The following is a 15,315-nucleotide window of genomic DNA, read 5'->3' on the forward strand; positions in this document are numbered from 1 at the left end:
TTGCCCGGGCACAAGCTCATGAGCTCTCTTGAAAAAGGTTTCACTCAGGATTGCTCCATATTTTTCATATGCTGTCTTTCCTTAATCCCCACAGAATGATACTGCCATCACCATGAAAAATCACCATGTTTGATTTAAAGAAGTGATGCTCAATGTATTGTTGGGAATTGTGGTTTCGGCAGTTTTTGTTTCTTTGGATCTGAGGATTTTGTTACTCATCGCCTGAGAGTGATTCAGGTGTCTTTTGATGAGCCCCCAGACTGTTGTATGGCTTTTAGTGAGAACAATCTCTGTTTGAGCTCTCTATCTTCAAAGCCTAGTTTGTAGAGTGCTACACTAACAGTTCCCTCTCCACTAATAAGCTATGGATGCCATTCATAAAAAAAGATTTGTGGTTTCCTGTCCAAAGGTTTTGTCCCTGATTACCAAGTTTGACTGAGACCTGCTGCTTCCAAACTTTTCCAACTTAGAATGATGGAAGTAGCTGTGATTTTGGGCAGCTAAAATACTGCAAACTGTTTAGTGTATCCTTACCCAGATATTTGCCTTGACACATCCTGGTTTCACAGTTCTCTTGATGTCACGGCTCGGTTTTCCCTCTGACATATACCATCAACTATAACACCTTATGCATACAGGTGTGTGTCATTCCTTATCATCTCCTGGGAATCCTGTTAGGTGGGCTCCAGTTAAGCTGTAGAGGCAAGATTGTGCCAAAATTTTGAATTCTGGATATTTCTGCTTTTCTTTTTTAATAAATTTGCAAAACACTCAAAAAGCTTAATTTTGCCTCGTCAATATGAAATTTTGTGTATAGATTGATTAAAAGAAATAATAAATTGAGTAAGTTTCTGGTTAGTCTAAAACAAATAAAAGGGCAGAAAACTTGAAGCCAACCTTCAACTTTGCATTTTGTAATTTAACTTGTTTTTATTCTCAGGAACCGTGTAAATAAGGTTTAAGTAAGGTTTGGAGGTATTGGTGGGCGCATCTCTTTTTTTTCTGATCATTCATCTTTTTTCTTTATGTTCAGAAGGGCATCATTTTTCTCATGTCACCCTCAAAAATGCAGCAAACCAAACCAAAGCATACTTTTCCTTAATTTTGGTTGTTTCCCTGATCTTGCCACAAGTGAGCAAAAACAGAGAGATCTTGTCATCTTGCTCTTTTTGCCATTCTTTTTTTATTTATAAACAACCAGAAAGTACATACAGAGCAGCTCCGCTTTAAAAACCAGAATCTTATCCAAGAGACTCTGAAACTGATTATATTCTAATCAGTGATATTCTGAGGATGCAGAAGCCCAGGTCTGCGTGCAATTGTTGTGGACACACTGCTAGTTCAGCCCATCACTCCTCATTCGTCCACCCTCCCTCCCTCCCTTCCTCATGCCACCCAGGTTGCGGGTGGACTCGGCCTCTCTCTGACAGCTGCTAATTACAGGCTGACCAGGCCCTGCTGCGCTCTGCATGACTGCCTCGGGCCCCACTCAGGTTACCCAGAATGAGGGAGAAGCAGGGAGAGTTGGAGAGAAAGGTGGCTGGGCTGGACAGAGAAGCAAGACGGGGGGATAAGAGGAGATAGGAAACAGACAGAGAGGAGAGAGAGGGAGAACAGAAAGGGGTGAATGGTAGAAGAGAGGAGAGAGAATGGGAGGGAGGTAAATGGGAGGGCAGCATAGAGGATTAGAGAGGACAGATTAAGCTCCTCTGTGGAATAAACGTCGGGGTGAAAGAATCAAAGAACTGAAAGGGACAATTTTGGAGAAAGTGGACAGATGATGTCTGTTCAATCCAGAAGAGGAGCAAGAGGGGCAAAGAGACAGATTTGGAGCTAGGCGGAAGAAGCATCAGAGCATCCATTAAAATTCATGAGAAGACTGGAAAGTTCCAAGCTTCATATTTCTTGTTTGGTAGGGGAAAACCCAGATGAGTAACTTTCCATAGTTTTGACCAAGATAATGGTGATGCACCATCTAGTGGTGGGATGGAGACATCACAACAGATGAGAGGAGAGATCAGTGTTTTTCCAGGCCCACACTGCTTCAATAAGGGTTTTTATTAGCACTTTACCTTAATCAAGTGAAATTTCGTTAAGCTTTACATTTGGATTCATCTTTTCTTATCATTATTTGAAAATGAAAAAATATTCCATAGTTTTCTTTTGGAATATTTAATATTTGTTTTATCATTTTCATTCAACATTTAAATAGTCTTATTTGAACCTACAAACCTTAATCATAAGGTTATATCAGATATAAGGTATAATCATTTGAGACACATTTGGGCCTCACTTACATTTGCTTCTTGTGATGCTTTCTGCCTCTGAGTGACTTGTAACACCAATATGTGCTGTCATTGCAGCTTTTGCCACAGTTTAAAGATCTAATGGTTTCAGGTGTAGCTGAGTGGTAATTTTTTAACAAAAAAAAATCATCCATCATATTGAATTTTTACAGTGGCCGTCCTTTCTTTTTGTAGTGCCCATTTTCAGGTGATCTTAACGTCTCATAATTCCTCATGTCTGTTTTTCTCTGGTATTTTCAGCCTTATCCCATCAGACCAGTCACCCTACAGCGATGTGTCTTCAATGCGGGCCCCGCTCCTCGATGGCCCTCCCCAGGACTGCCACACCATGTACAATCCCATGACTCCCAGCATGACTCATGGATCAGGACCAGGGCAGGGGAACGGCCACTGCTTGGATCAGTATATGAGGCCCACTCAGGCCCCTCCACCACATAGTATGATGGTCCACAGGGGCATGCCTCCCACAGAGGGTGAGTCAGAGTATCTTTTACATCCCCTAATCTCACAGCTGCTATTGATTGGGATTTAAGGACACCTGAGAGGCTCAAACTGAAACTTCACAAATTGCCAAAAAAGGAATGATCAGAAGTTAGTAGTTGGTCGGTTCTACTAATGAGACATATCCCTGTTACTTTTCCAGCATAAAAGTTTCTTTGTTGACTTAAGTTAAGTTAGTGATAAAATACAGTAGACAAATAAAATAGAGAATTTTAGTCATTGTTAAAATATCATATATGTTATATTTAATATACAGTTATGTGAAAAAGAAAGCACACCCCCTGTCTATTCCAAGATTTTATGTCTAATAAATAAAAAAAAACTGAAAATAATCTGGTACTTGTCTGGTACAAGTAAAATCTCACATGAACAAGAACACAATTTATTAGATTGTGTCGATATTTATTAAACAAAAAATAAAGCCAAAATGCATAAGCAGTGTTTGAAAACTAAGTTCACCCTCCCCAAATCTCTTCGAAAGGAATTACATTGTTACATTGTTTTTTTGTGCACTAACCACATGGAACCATCTTCAAAACATACTCATGAGTGACACTACTCCTGGACATTTTAAGACTTTGCTCTTAAACCACCTTACTTCAGTGTGCACCTGTTTTTAAGGAGTATTGTCTCTTAATGTTTTACTTTTGCCTTAATCTTTGTTTTGCCTGTATATATTTTTTTTCCTATGTTGTTGGACAAGGCTTAAATAAAGGTTTGAAATTAAATAAAATGAAGTGGGTGTCAGATGCTGCAGGTTTGCAGTTTGATGGTCGGGAACATTCATTTCTGTGGTAACTCAATGTCAGGGAGGACAGACATCAGAAATGATCTTAGAGAAGCAGTTGTTGCTGCCCACCAATCTAAAACAATAATTTAGAGAAGAGTGAAAATAAAATTAAAATTTACATTCCACAACAATGTGAGACACTGGTAATATCTTACAGAAAATTATTGTTTCAAGTTAAGTTCGCTGATCAAGGTGGTGTAAGCTATTGAATCTTGGGTATGTATTTAATTTTAACACACTGCTTCTGCCATGCTTCTGTCATGTGTTTATTGGAGGTTATATTTATGTAATTTTAGACCTGGTAAGGACCAGATTATATATTTCTTAATTGTGTCCTGATATGTAAAACCTTAGAACTGAAAGATGATGTGCTTCTTTTTTTCATGTGACTGTAATAATAAACATGATAATATAATGTGACTTAGACAGTCATTTGTTCACACTGTCAAATACACTGCTGGTGACAATGCCCTTGTGGCTTTTTTCACAAATTTGTTTTATTTAAAAAAATCTAAGATAAAGATGTCCATGAGGTCTTTTCTAACCCACTAAAGTTCCCTTCTGTGAAGAATTAAATGTAGACGTATGCAGTTGTGTGTTTCAGAGCCTCTTTCTGTCTGTAATATCCTGCAGGTGGCAATGGCACCCCCTACTGTAATCAGAACATGATGTCATCGCATCATAACTTTTGCCAGGTTCAGCCTAGCTCTGATCAGATTGGGTCAGGTGATGGTAAGAAGACACACAGTTTGAATTTCAATCAGTCTTTTCACAAAGACGTTATACATCATGAAATTAATTTTCTCTTGCATCATTTTCTGTCCCCTTTAGGTTCGAGGTTTTCCACACCTCGCTCCATGCTAAAGCTGAGTAAAAAGAGAGCTCTGTCCATCTCACCTCTCTCTGACGCCAGTGTAGACCTGCAGACAGTCATCCGGACCTCACCCAACTCCCTGGTGGCCTTTGTCAACTCTCGCTGCAACCCTAACGGTGCCAGCTCCTATGGTCATCTCTCTGTGAGCGCCATGAGGTATCATGTCCCTCAATCCTACATTCTTGCTCAAACATACAGCAGGAATATTAATCTCTATAGCCAAGCAAGTAGACGTAGTGATTTTTAATTGTACAGAAAGTAATCAGAGCACGTTCGCTGTTTTTTAATTGCCATATTCATAAATCCTCTCCTGTCATTTAGCTATATTACCACTCAATAGGGGGTAGAATTATTCAACAAAAAAGTTAAGATATGTATGTATATACATTTATTAGAGTTGTTACATTTCTTCTTTCACTCCACAGTCCATCGCTGGGTTATTCAAACAATATAAACTGCCAGTCCAGACAACAAGGGTCCATATATGGAGGAAGCGGGGGGACACCTCTGGTCGGCCACACGCCAGGTCCCTGCCAGGCCTCCCGTTTACCTCCGCACAATCCTCGACTCCACGCACCGCCCAAGCACGGACACGTAAGATAACTCAAACTCACACCACAACACCTTCTAACTCGAAAGCATGGACGGTTGCAGGCAGACAAAGAAAATTAAGAGAAACCGTGTCAATACAGAAGACAGGTGAGAGTGATATTATTTATGTATTTTCTTGCAGTTGAAGACAGAACCAGGGCTGGGAGGTGTGATAGACGGCATGAATATCAAGAGCCTGGAGGAGAGGTCAGAGGGAGATGTCGCCAGTCCATCTTCAACTGGCACTCAGGTACAGTGACTCCCTAACAGTAATAGTCATATTTATTGAGGTCAAATACACTTACAGGAATATAAAAGAATTTGCGTGTGTCGAGGATTCAAGAACAAGTTAAAGTCATACTCAAGATCAAACTGCACATTACAGTGTTTATGAAGCTATATGTGGTGAGTAATTTTCATCATACCACCTGTGAATGAAATTTAAATGTGAAACAAGGTAAATATGCAACTAGATAAGATAAATGTACTGAATCAACTCAAGCTGAGTTAAATTTATGTTCTACAAATATGTCTCAGCAGGACCCTCTGCTGGGCCTTCTGGATGGCAGAGATGACTTGGACAAGGAGGACGGGAAGCCTGAACCAGAGGCCATCTACGAGACCAACTGTCACTGGGAGAGCTGTAACAAAGAATTTGACACACAAGACCAGCTAGTTCATGTAAGACATTTATTGTCTTCAGGGTGTTAGCACACACAGATTAGCCAAATAAGGCCATTTTCATCCAAAGTTAGATTTTCATGTTCTATTTGAAACCATGTCAGTGAAGTATATGTGGTGTATCCATCGACAGAATAGTAAACTGGCAAAGCGATGTTAGGCAAAAGGGTTGAATGAGTCGGGGGGGGGGGGGGGCTCTTATCTTATCTTATCCCAGAAAGACACATAAAGTGAGAAGCAGATGTGGTGGTAGAGTAATAACGAAAATATATGATATAGACCATGTAAGACTCAAAAAGACATATGTGAGACATTAGGAGATGCTAAATGACTCATGACACATGTAATATCTAAACTAAGACATCAACAAGACAAACAATTACTTGAATAAACAATGAGACTCAAAACTGTTCATAAGATGCAGTGAGAAAAATATCCAGTAAAACTTTTCCCACAAGAGTACGATGAACGTTTCAAGACATTTTCCAGAGAAGCTGCATATGTGGACGTTTGCATCAGTGAGCAGACTTACTATGGAGTAAACCCAGCCAGCTGTGGACTGCCATTTTAGTCCATATCCAAAGTAAATATAGATTTATTGATATAGTTTAATTCATATAGATACATAATGACTCCAGATTGACCACAAATAAGAAGTAGGAACGTTGAACAAACAAACTGTCCATGAATGGATCCAAAATAAATAAAACATATTCTACCTGTACAAGTGGTGAGGACTTTTTAAAGAGCCATCCATGTACCTCCCACTGACTTATTTTGTTTTCATCTGTGTACTGTACAGCATATCAACAATGAGCACATCCACGGAGAGAAGAAGGAGTTTGTGTGTCACTGGCAGGAGTGCTCTCGAGAGCAGAGACCTTTCAAAGCCCAGTACATGCTGGTGGTCCACATGCGCAGACATACAGGAGAGAAGCCACACAAGTGCACTGTGAGTAAAAGTTTGTCTTTTTTTTCCTCTTCCTTTCACTTCCTCTAAAGTTATTACAAACCAAAAAGGCCATCTGTTAAATATACCAATGTTACTTCAGTTAAGTCTAGTGTAAAATAACCTACTTCACAGTCCGTGGCGGTTAGGATTAGCTTCGTAAGGAGCCTGTCCTGTTTACTGATCATACTTTGCATATATCTTTCACCAGCAGTGATGTAGAAATTTATTTTCCCCTTTATGAGCATAAGAATGTCTATATTTTAGCTTCAAAATGACACAATGAAGAAGGACTAATATTATAGGACATGTCTCGCTTGCATCGCCCATCCAAGTACTTATGACAACACTTTATGCACTGAAGTTCAAACATTGTTTTATTTAATCGAAGAAGGCCTTTTAGCAATGGGTTCATACACTGTTTGTTTCTGTTGTTGTCTTCCCTGCAATTTGGCTGTTGTAAAACTATTGTGAATGTTTTCTGTTGTAGTTTGAAGGCTGTAATAAGGCCTACTCTCGCCTGGAGAATTTGAAGACCCACTTGCGATCCCATACCGGGGAGAAACCATATGTGTGTGAACATGAAGGCTGTAACAAAGCCTTCTCTAATGCTTCAGACCGGGCTAAACATCAGAACCGAACTCATTCCAATGAGGTACTTAAGTATAAACCACTGAAAGTAAAGTAATTAGCTGTCTTTGCATCAATCCTTTTTTTTCTAAAGTAACATATGACTTCCATCCATCCATCCATTTTCTATACCTGGTTAATCTGTCGGTCGGGTCGCGGGGGGGCTGGAGCCTATCCCAGCGGTCATCGGGCGAGAGGCATGGTACACCCTGGACAGGTCGCCAGTCCATCACAGGGCCACATAGAGACAAACGAGACAAACAACCACATACACGCTCACACTCACTCCTAAGGACAATTTTAGAGTCACCAATTAACCTAACATGCATGGTTTTGGATGGTGGGAGGAAGCCGGAGTACCTGGAGAGAACCCACGCATACATGGGGAGAACATACAAACTCCACACAGAAAGGCCCCAGGTGGGGATCGAACCTGGAACCCTCTCACTGTGAGGCGACAGTACTGAGTTGTAGAAATTCAGATTCCAAGAGATATTTGTAAATACATAGTTTAAGATTAAGGTGCAGTGATATACAAACATTTTAACAAATTCCCAAAAAACACTTATTTAAAGAAATACAGATACAGACATAGAGCTGTGGAAATAGTTGTGTTTTCTTTACGACACATTGATAATAAGAGATGATAGTTCCTTACTGTATTAATATCAACACAGCATGTATTTGTGCAAATCCACAGTCGAGATGAATGAGTGGATTGTATCATACAGGTCACCAGAGAAGCTGATTGACAGTAAATATTCAACAAGAAAAAAAAACGTAAAAATAAAACATAACCTTACTTTAAATTTAATGACTGATAGATAGAAGTAAGATAGAAGTAATCTTCAGCAAGGGTGCTCAAACTTTGTCACGTCCCTGTAGTTTGCATTTGAATGATAATGATCAATGTTGTCATATGACAAATGCTGTCACGTGTAAAACTGACATTCAGGGAGGATGAGGATTTCTGTGTATTAAAAATGACTTTTCTCTTTTACAGAAACCTTATGTTTGTAAGATTCCTGGTTGCACTAAACGATACACGGATCCAAGCTCTCTGCGTAAACACGTGAAAACGGTACACGGCCCCGAGGCCCACATCACCAAAAAGCATCGTGGAGACACAGGCCCCCGACCCCCAGGCTCAGCTATGACACCTGGCGGCCCAAACACTGAACTTCTTCTGGAGAAAGAGGAGACACGTAGAGAAGACTGCAAACTGCTGGCCCCTGAGACTGCTCTGGTGAGTAAAAAGAGCAATACAGTATTAATTCATATAATTATTTGTACTTCATGGAGTACAACTCTCTGTCTCTTTCTGTTTATCTTTCAGAAGTCCCAGCCGAGCCCCGGCGGCCAGTCATCTTGCAGCAGTGAGCGTTCTCCATTGGGGAGCACCAACAACAATGACAGTGGTGTGGAAATGAACCTAAATGCAGCAGGCAGCTTGGAGGATCTCACAGCATTGGAAGATGGAGTTGCAGGTGGTGGAGGAGGGGAGCCAGGAACAATGGGGATGTCAGTACAGGCTCTGAAGAGGCTAGAGAACCTGAAGATTGACAAGCTGAAGCAAATTCGCAGGCCCACCCCTCCTGGCCGCTGTGCAAGCAACAAGCTTCCTGCCATTCCAGGTACATATTGTCATCAATAAGATTAAAACATGTTGCATGACAATAGATTATTTATGCTGAGCTGAAATATGTATAGATTCTTTGAAGGATTGTTTTAACACAGTAAGATAAAAATCATAATAACCTTTGTGAATTTGCATCATTAACTTTTTTTTTTCTTTAATGTCCCCTCAAAGGCTCAGGGGAGAACATGGGAATGTGTGCACCTTCTCCACTCCTCTCAAATCGACGTGTTATGGAGCTGTCCAACCATGAGCACGGAGGGGGATCAATTGGCTGCTCTACTAATGACAGGAGAGGAAGTGGCACCAGTAGCCTAAGCTCTGCCTATACCGTGAGCCGCCGTTCCTCTATGGTGTCTCCTTACCTGTCGAGCCGGCGTTCTAGTGAAGTCTCGCAAATGGGAGGAACAGCAGGGGGAGGATGTCTCCTTCTAAGCCCAGAACAAGCTGGAGGAGACCCCTTATCTCCTGAGATCAGTCGCAGAGGAGCTCCATGTCCTGGAGGAGGAGGGTTACCAGGACTACCTAATTTAACACCTGCTCAGCAGTACAGTCTAAAGGCCAAATATGCTGCTGCCACCGGTGGGCCACCACCTACTCCTTTACCTAATATGGAGCAGCTAGGTACTCCTAGCAGAAGAGGAGGTGTTTTGAGTGAGTATCAGGGGCAGCCCCTGCCTCCTTTCTTTCAACATTGTGGTCCTCGTAGGCACAGTGCCAACACAGAATATGGTACTGGTGTTATCTACCCTCACCAAGCTCCAGGTAACAACACCAGGCGAGCTAGCGACCCAGTTCGATCAGCAGCAGACCCACAAGCTCTTCCCAAACGCTTCAATAGCCTTAATAATGTAGCCATGATGGGCCGCAGGAATGCACTGCAACACCGTGGCTCAGACACCAGTCTTGCCCGTCACATGTACTCCCCAAGGCCTCCGAGCATTACAGAGAATGTCATGATGGAAGCTATGAGTATGGAGCACCATCTCAGCCCTGGTGACTCCAGGGATCGAACCATGATAATTGGAGAGAGAAACTTCATAGGCTACCAGCAACAGAATCAGTCTCTTGGAGGTGGAGGCCCTATTCCAAATCAATTGTCCCCAAGCCATGACTCTCTGAGCTGCCCAGACCCGGGTTACATGCAGCCGCACTTCCAAGGCCAGGGAGGGGAAGTTACTTCAAGGGCTGGTGGAAATCCAATGGGCCAGGCAAGGCCTACTCAGCCAGAGGGCATGTCAAACACACTTCTCCAACAGGCTGAGTACAGTATGAGCACCTGCCAGCTCAGTCCTTCAGGCCCCCACTATCCTAACGTAGGTCAGGCTGGTGACACCGGAGGCACTTGGAATGATACCCACAACCAAGTCCAAACCTCCAACCATGGTGTTCAGAACCAGCGAGCTATGCAGTATTCAGATCCAAGTCTGCAGCCTCAACAGACACAGGCTCACTTCAACAATCAGACAGCCCTCTACAACAGTTCTGATGGAACTCACAAACTCATTATCAAGCCTGAGCAGCAGTTCCATCCTGGGATGGGTGGTGGAAATGCCTGTCAAAGTGCTAAGCTTCAGCAACAGCGGATGCTCCTGCAGCAGACACAGGGTTACCCACAACAGACGGGCCAGGTAATGATGAGGAACTCCAACAATCCCAGTTGTGACTTTCAAGGGCCAAACCAAAACTCTTTCCCCAGTGAAGGAGGTTTGAGCTTGGGCTGTGCTGGCTCTACGCTGTCTGATGGCCAAAGGTCAGAAACCCCAATGATGCAGGTTAAGGAGATGATGGTGAGGAATTATGTGCAGTCCCAGCAAGCACTCATGTGGGAACAGCAACAAGAACAGCAGCAGCAAAGTGGAATGAAACCACCTCCTCTTTCTGACAACATGGATCTGGGTGCTCAGACAGCAATGATGCAACACAGTCCACAGAATCAGAACCTTTACTCGAGCCAGACGTATCCTTCTTATCCCAACCAGAATCTGGTCATGAGCCCTACCGCTCCCAACCGAGCACCCAGCTCAGTGACACCTAAAGACCAGCAACTGACAGCTCTCCAAGGATCTTGCTATAATCAGGAGATGGTGGTCCCCAGGCCCCCTCAGGGTCGCAAACCTCTCAGCCGCCAGAACAGCCTATCACAGGTAGGAGGGGGCTACCTTGGCAGCCCACCTCACCTGAGCCCTGTCCACTCCACCTCCAGCCCTAGACGAGGGGTTCGACTTCCTCCAGTCCAGCATCCACAGCACCCGCAAAATGAAATGTTCTCTCCGTCCAACAACAACAACATGTACTACTCTGGTCAAATAAACATGGATATGGAGAAACACATGGACCCCCAGAATCGGCCTTGTCTTAACCAGCAGCACAGTATGGGGTCTGGCCTGGACCCAGCAGTTGGTACAAAGTCTGCCCCCATGGCTCCCTATCCGGAGTCCAGCCCCATTTCAAATGCCTTAGAAAACCTGGACTTGGACAATGCTCGCATAGACTTTACTTCCATTATCGATGATGCTGACTCTTCCTCCTTTAGTCCAATCAACAATCCCCTTCAGGGTCAGCCAGGATCGTCTTCTCAGGCCTCTTCCCGCCTCACTACCCCACAGACTTCTGTCAGCCTTGCTCCAGGTTCTGGCTCATCAAACATGGCTGTGGGTGACATGACATCCATGCTTACCTCACTGGCTGGGGAGAACAAATACCTGAACACTCTGTCTTAGAGGACTCTTGGAAAGCTTAGCATACATTTCGGCTCACAATCATTGGCCTTGCCTTGGGTTTAAAAACTCAAATTCTGTGGTTTAAAGTGATTTCTTCATGTTCATTGCAAGGAAGTTTAGTTAGGTGAAGACAGCGAAAGTTTTTGAATGGAAATTTTCATTAAATCAATCAACATTGTGTGCTGTTTTCTACATAAACCCCAAATGCCTTTATTCATACAATTCAGCCTGCCAGGACCCTGAACTATCAAGGGGTCTTTTGCTGACTATTGACATATGTAAAAGGGATAATTGTACTATGTTTGGGTTGAAAGTTGAGACCAAGATACTAATATGGTCTCCTCATAGGTTTGAAAAATTAAAAACCTTAAAACCAAAGGTGCCTGTTCAGCCTCGCCACCTTTTTTCCCCCTGCTGCCTCGGTACTTTTTCCCCCTTGTGCCTTAATGTAAGACACAAAACTATTTGCCTGTTGTGAGATGACAATGTTGAACTTTTTCTGAACAGGCATTCCAGCCACAAAGGACTTTGGCAACAGTGGAGCAAAGAAGGATATATGTAAATAAGTTTTATATATTTACAGAATGTAGTGTACATTGACAATGAGACATTGGATAGATATCCTGTCTTTTAATAGTCTGCTTGAATTCCGAAACTCAATGTTCAAGTGATGAGATGTCAGTAGAATGGTTTGAAGAGATGAGAAAGCTATGCTTTTAGTGATAGAGAATTAATTTCTCTGAGCAACTAAATATTCTTCTGTATTGCTCCTTTCCTCTTTTTCAGGAACAACACCATCTGTACAAGCGGCATATCAGTATTTCTTCATGTGCACAAATGCAGAGCAGTTACACATTGTATCCCTGCACATGCGCCTACACACAGACACTCAGGACTTGTTTTGAATCTTTGGTGTACACATTACATGTATGTAGTAATTGCCTTTCCAGACAGAGAGTTTGCACTCCACATGTTTACTGTAAGTCTTCCTGAAGCAGCTGCTTACTTATTTTTTTCAGTTGCGTTTATACAGAATGTGCCTGCCACGTCTAAGGTACATAAAATGAGCAAAGCTCAAGTATAATATGCATCAACAATTGCCTCCAAATGGCAACATGTAATACATACAAACATACCGCATGTGCTCAACATTAATCCAAACTACGCCTCATACGTGACTCTGCTGAGGATGATGGTTATTCAGGATATTGAATGAAACCTAACTCAGCTGGTTTGTGTCTGTTAACATGTAATAGTTACCTATATTGTAGAAAGTGGGGTACATTTATAATACAGTGCTGGCTGCACTTTGGCTCTAATCCCAAAGAGGAGTTATATGGACATTTTTTTACTTAACTAATTCAGGAGAGGGGATCAAGAAGCACGAGTCTGCGAGTCTGATCAATTGCTACCACTGTCGTAATATATGTTTTGTATAGTTACAGGAAGGTACTTTGTGCAACTGTTGAGCTGTATCCCAGGAAGTAAGCTGCAGCTCTTTGTAGGAGGACTAATTTTATACTGTGGCTTTGCACTGACTTCAGCACCATGTGGAAAGATCTCTGTCTCTTACGACAATTTACATGAACCTCATTTTGATTACAGTAAATAAATTACACAGTATTTTTTAGGCATTTTCTCAATATAACATCAGAGCGTAAAGCATTTTTTTTCCCGTGAATTTCCAGCATAACATATTAGTATCACTTCAGAGTTTACCAAGCATTAGCACAAATCAGCGTTTCCTAACTTTTGAACAAGTGCACAACCTACCAAAGACATCTTAAAATGACTGTGGAAAAGATGCACAAATAGAATATTAAAACTTAACACTAACACTAGCAACAAGTACATGAATATTGACTGTTAGTGCTGTTATTTAGAATGTATGAGATGTTTTGTACAAAATCTTTTTATATTAATGAATTTTATGTAGCTTTCTTTGTGTGTGCCTGTTTTTTTGTAACTGTCATCCTTCACTCTGACTTTTTTGCTGGCAAAAGAATATCACCTGTAGCAACAGAAAGCTATAATAGTAGCAATAACTATAATAGATAAAAGTGAAGTGTTATATTTTGTGTAAAATTTTCTACACTTTTATACATATTGTGTTATATTTTACCATTTTATGAATAAACATGCAGTTTGAGATGGTTGCAGAATGGTTGTCATATTTTTCTTTGTTTTATAAACGGATTAACATTTGTGTGATACTAATCCAGTCGCTGTGAGAATGTATTAAGAGGTTTATTTTAGGCTTATGTGATATTATTGTAGTTTTTCAGTTGAGGAGTTAACAGTCGTGGGCTGCACGGTGGTGTGGTGGTTAGCACCGTTGCCTCGCAGCAAGAGGGTTTCAGATTCAACTCCCGGCTGAGGCCTTTCTGTGTGGAGTTTGCATGTTCTCCCGTGTATGGGTGGGTTCTCTCCGGGTACTCCGGCTTCCTCCCACCGTCCAAAAACATGAATGTTAGGTTAATTGGTGTCTCTAAAACTGTCCCTAGGAGTGAGTGTGAGCATGTGTGTGGTTGTTTGTCTCATTTGTCTCTGTGTGGCCCTGTGATGGACTGGCTACCTGTCCAGGGTGTACCCTGCCTCTCGCCCAGTGATAGGCTTCAGCCCCCCTGCGACTTAAGCGGGTATAGAAAATGTATGGATGGAGTTGACTATGGTGTTTCCGTGTAAATACTTATGGATAGTGCCTGCTATTGCTGGAAGACTTTTGATTCGGTGCCTGGTGGACGCAGTACCCACTTTCGTCCTATAGAGCGCAGTACAACCTGTGAACATGCATACATACGTTTCAGTTTCACTCAACAGATGTATGAATGCAGCATACTTCTTTGCATAGTCAGTCACTCTTGGTCGTTAAACTGCAGTAATTTCATGTTTTTTCACCCCCTAATTCTGTTAAAAGTTCAGAGGCCATGTCTCACAACTGACCCATCATTTTGTTTTTGTCCCGTGGGCTAAGTGGAAAACCCTTTATTAAGAATATTAATTTAACCTCACAGCAGCCTGTTATAGGTTGCAGAGACCTGCCAAGATTAAGTGGATGAGCATTAAAAGTGGCTGCTCTTGGTGACATCAGTGCCTGGACAGACTCTCTGTGGTCAGTGGGGACTGGCACTGCGGGCTGCTGAATGCTATAAGAAAGAAAAACTACACAAACCGAGCTTGTAAAATACTATCAGCAACCGTTTGTGCTTGAATTGACATCATATGAAAGAGTGATGGAAAAACTGAGCATTGAAATGGGAACATATGCAAACGCTAATAAATATCCATAAAAGTGGTTCCCAATCTTTTTGGCTTTAAAATGAAGTCATGTTTATTTCTGTGCTCTACATCACATGTTATGGTGGTGTGAACATGTGTCAGGAAAAGTTCAGATAAAGGGTGACTTCCTCACACATCGTGGTTGGTGGAAACTACACCAACTCTTGCACTTCATAGTAATCCAATGACCCCAAACAATACCTGCCGCTACACCTGTTTGAGCTACTTCACTAAAATCTTAAATTCATGGGCGACTTTTCAAAATATGTAATTAAACCATCAACGGTGAACTGCTATTTTTTGTGTACGACGAGTAAGTTGCCCATTGAAATAATGTATAATGTTTAAACATATC

General features: G+C 42.0%; 1 protein-coding gene across 2 annotated transcripts in view; it reads left to right on the forward strand.

Moving 5' to 3' along the window:
- gli1 (GLI family zinc finger 1) overlaps window positions 1-13,830 on the forward strand; it is a 54,111-nt gene extending 40,281 nt beyond the window's left edge. The window contains exons 3-13 of one of the 2 annotated variants that reach the window (XM_072381827.1): window positions 2,547-2,779; window positions 4,231-4,329; window positions 4,429-4,627; window positions 4,897-5,065; window positions 5,205-5,312; window positions 5,600-5,743; window positions 6,546-6,695; window positions 7,183-7,347; window positions 8,326-8,568; window positions 8,659-8,956; window positions 9,133-13,830. In XM_072381827.1, the coding sequence (XP_072237928.1) occupies window positions 2,547-2,779; window positions 4,231-4,329; window positions 4,429-4,627; window positions 4,897-5,065; window positions 5,205-5,312; window positions 5,600-5,743; window positions 6,546-6,695; window positions 7,183-7,347; window positions 8,326-8,568; window positions 8,659-8,956; window positions 9,133-11,681 (4,357 nt within the window). In that variant the 3' untranslated portion in view covers window positions 11,682-13,830. The remainder of the gene's footprint in view (window positions 1-2,546; window positions 2,780-4,230; window positions 4,330-4,428; window positions 4,628-4,896; window positions 5,066-5,204; window positions 5,313-5,599; window positions 5,744-6,545; window positions 6,696-7,182; window positions 7,348-8,325; window positions 8,569-8,658; window positions 8,957-9,132) is intronic. The other variant, XM_072381828.1, reaches the window with a different exon arrangement.
- Window positions 13,831-15,315: the final 1,485 nt, after the last annotated feature.

The sequence above is a fragment of the Leuresthes tenuis genome, unplaced genomic scaffold (genome assembly GCF_036924035.1).
Source record: "Leuresthes tenuis unplaced genomic scaffold, fLeuTen1.0.hap1 SCAF_3, whole genome shotgun sequence".
Taxonomy (NCBI): Eukaryota; Metazoa; Chordata; class Actinopteri; order Atheriniformes; family Atherinopsidae; genus Leuresthes; species Leuresthes tenuis.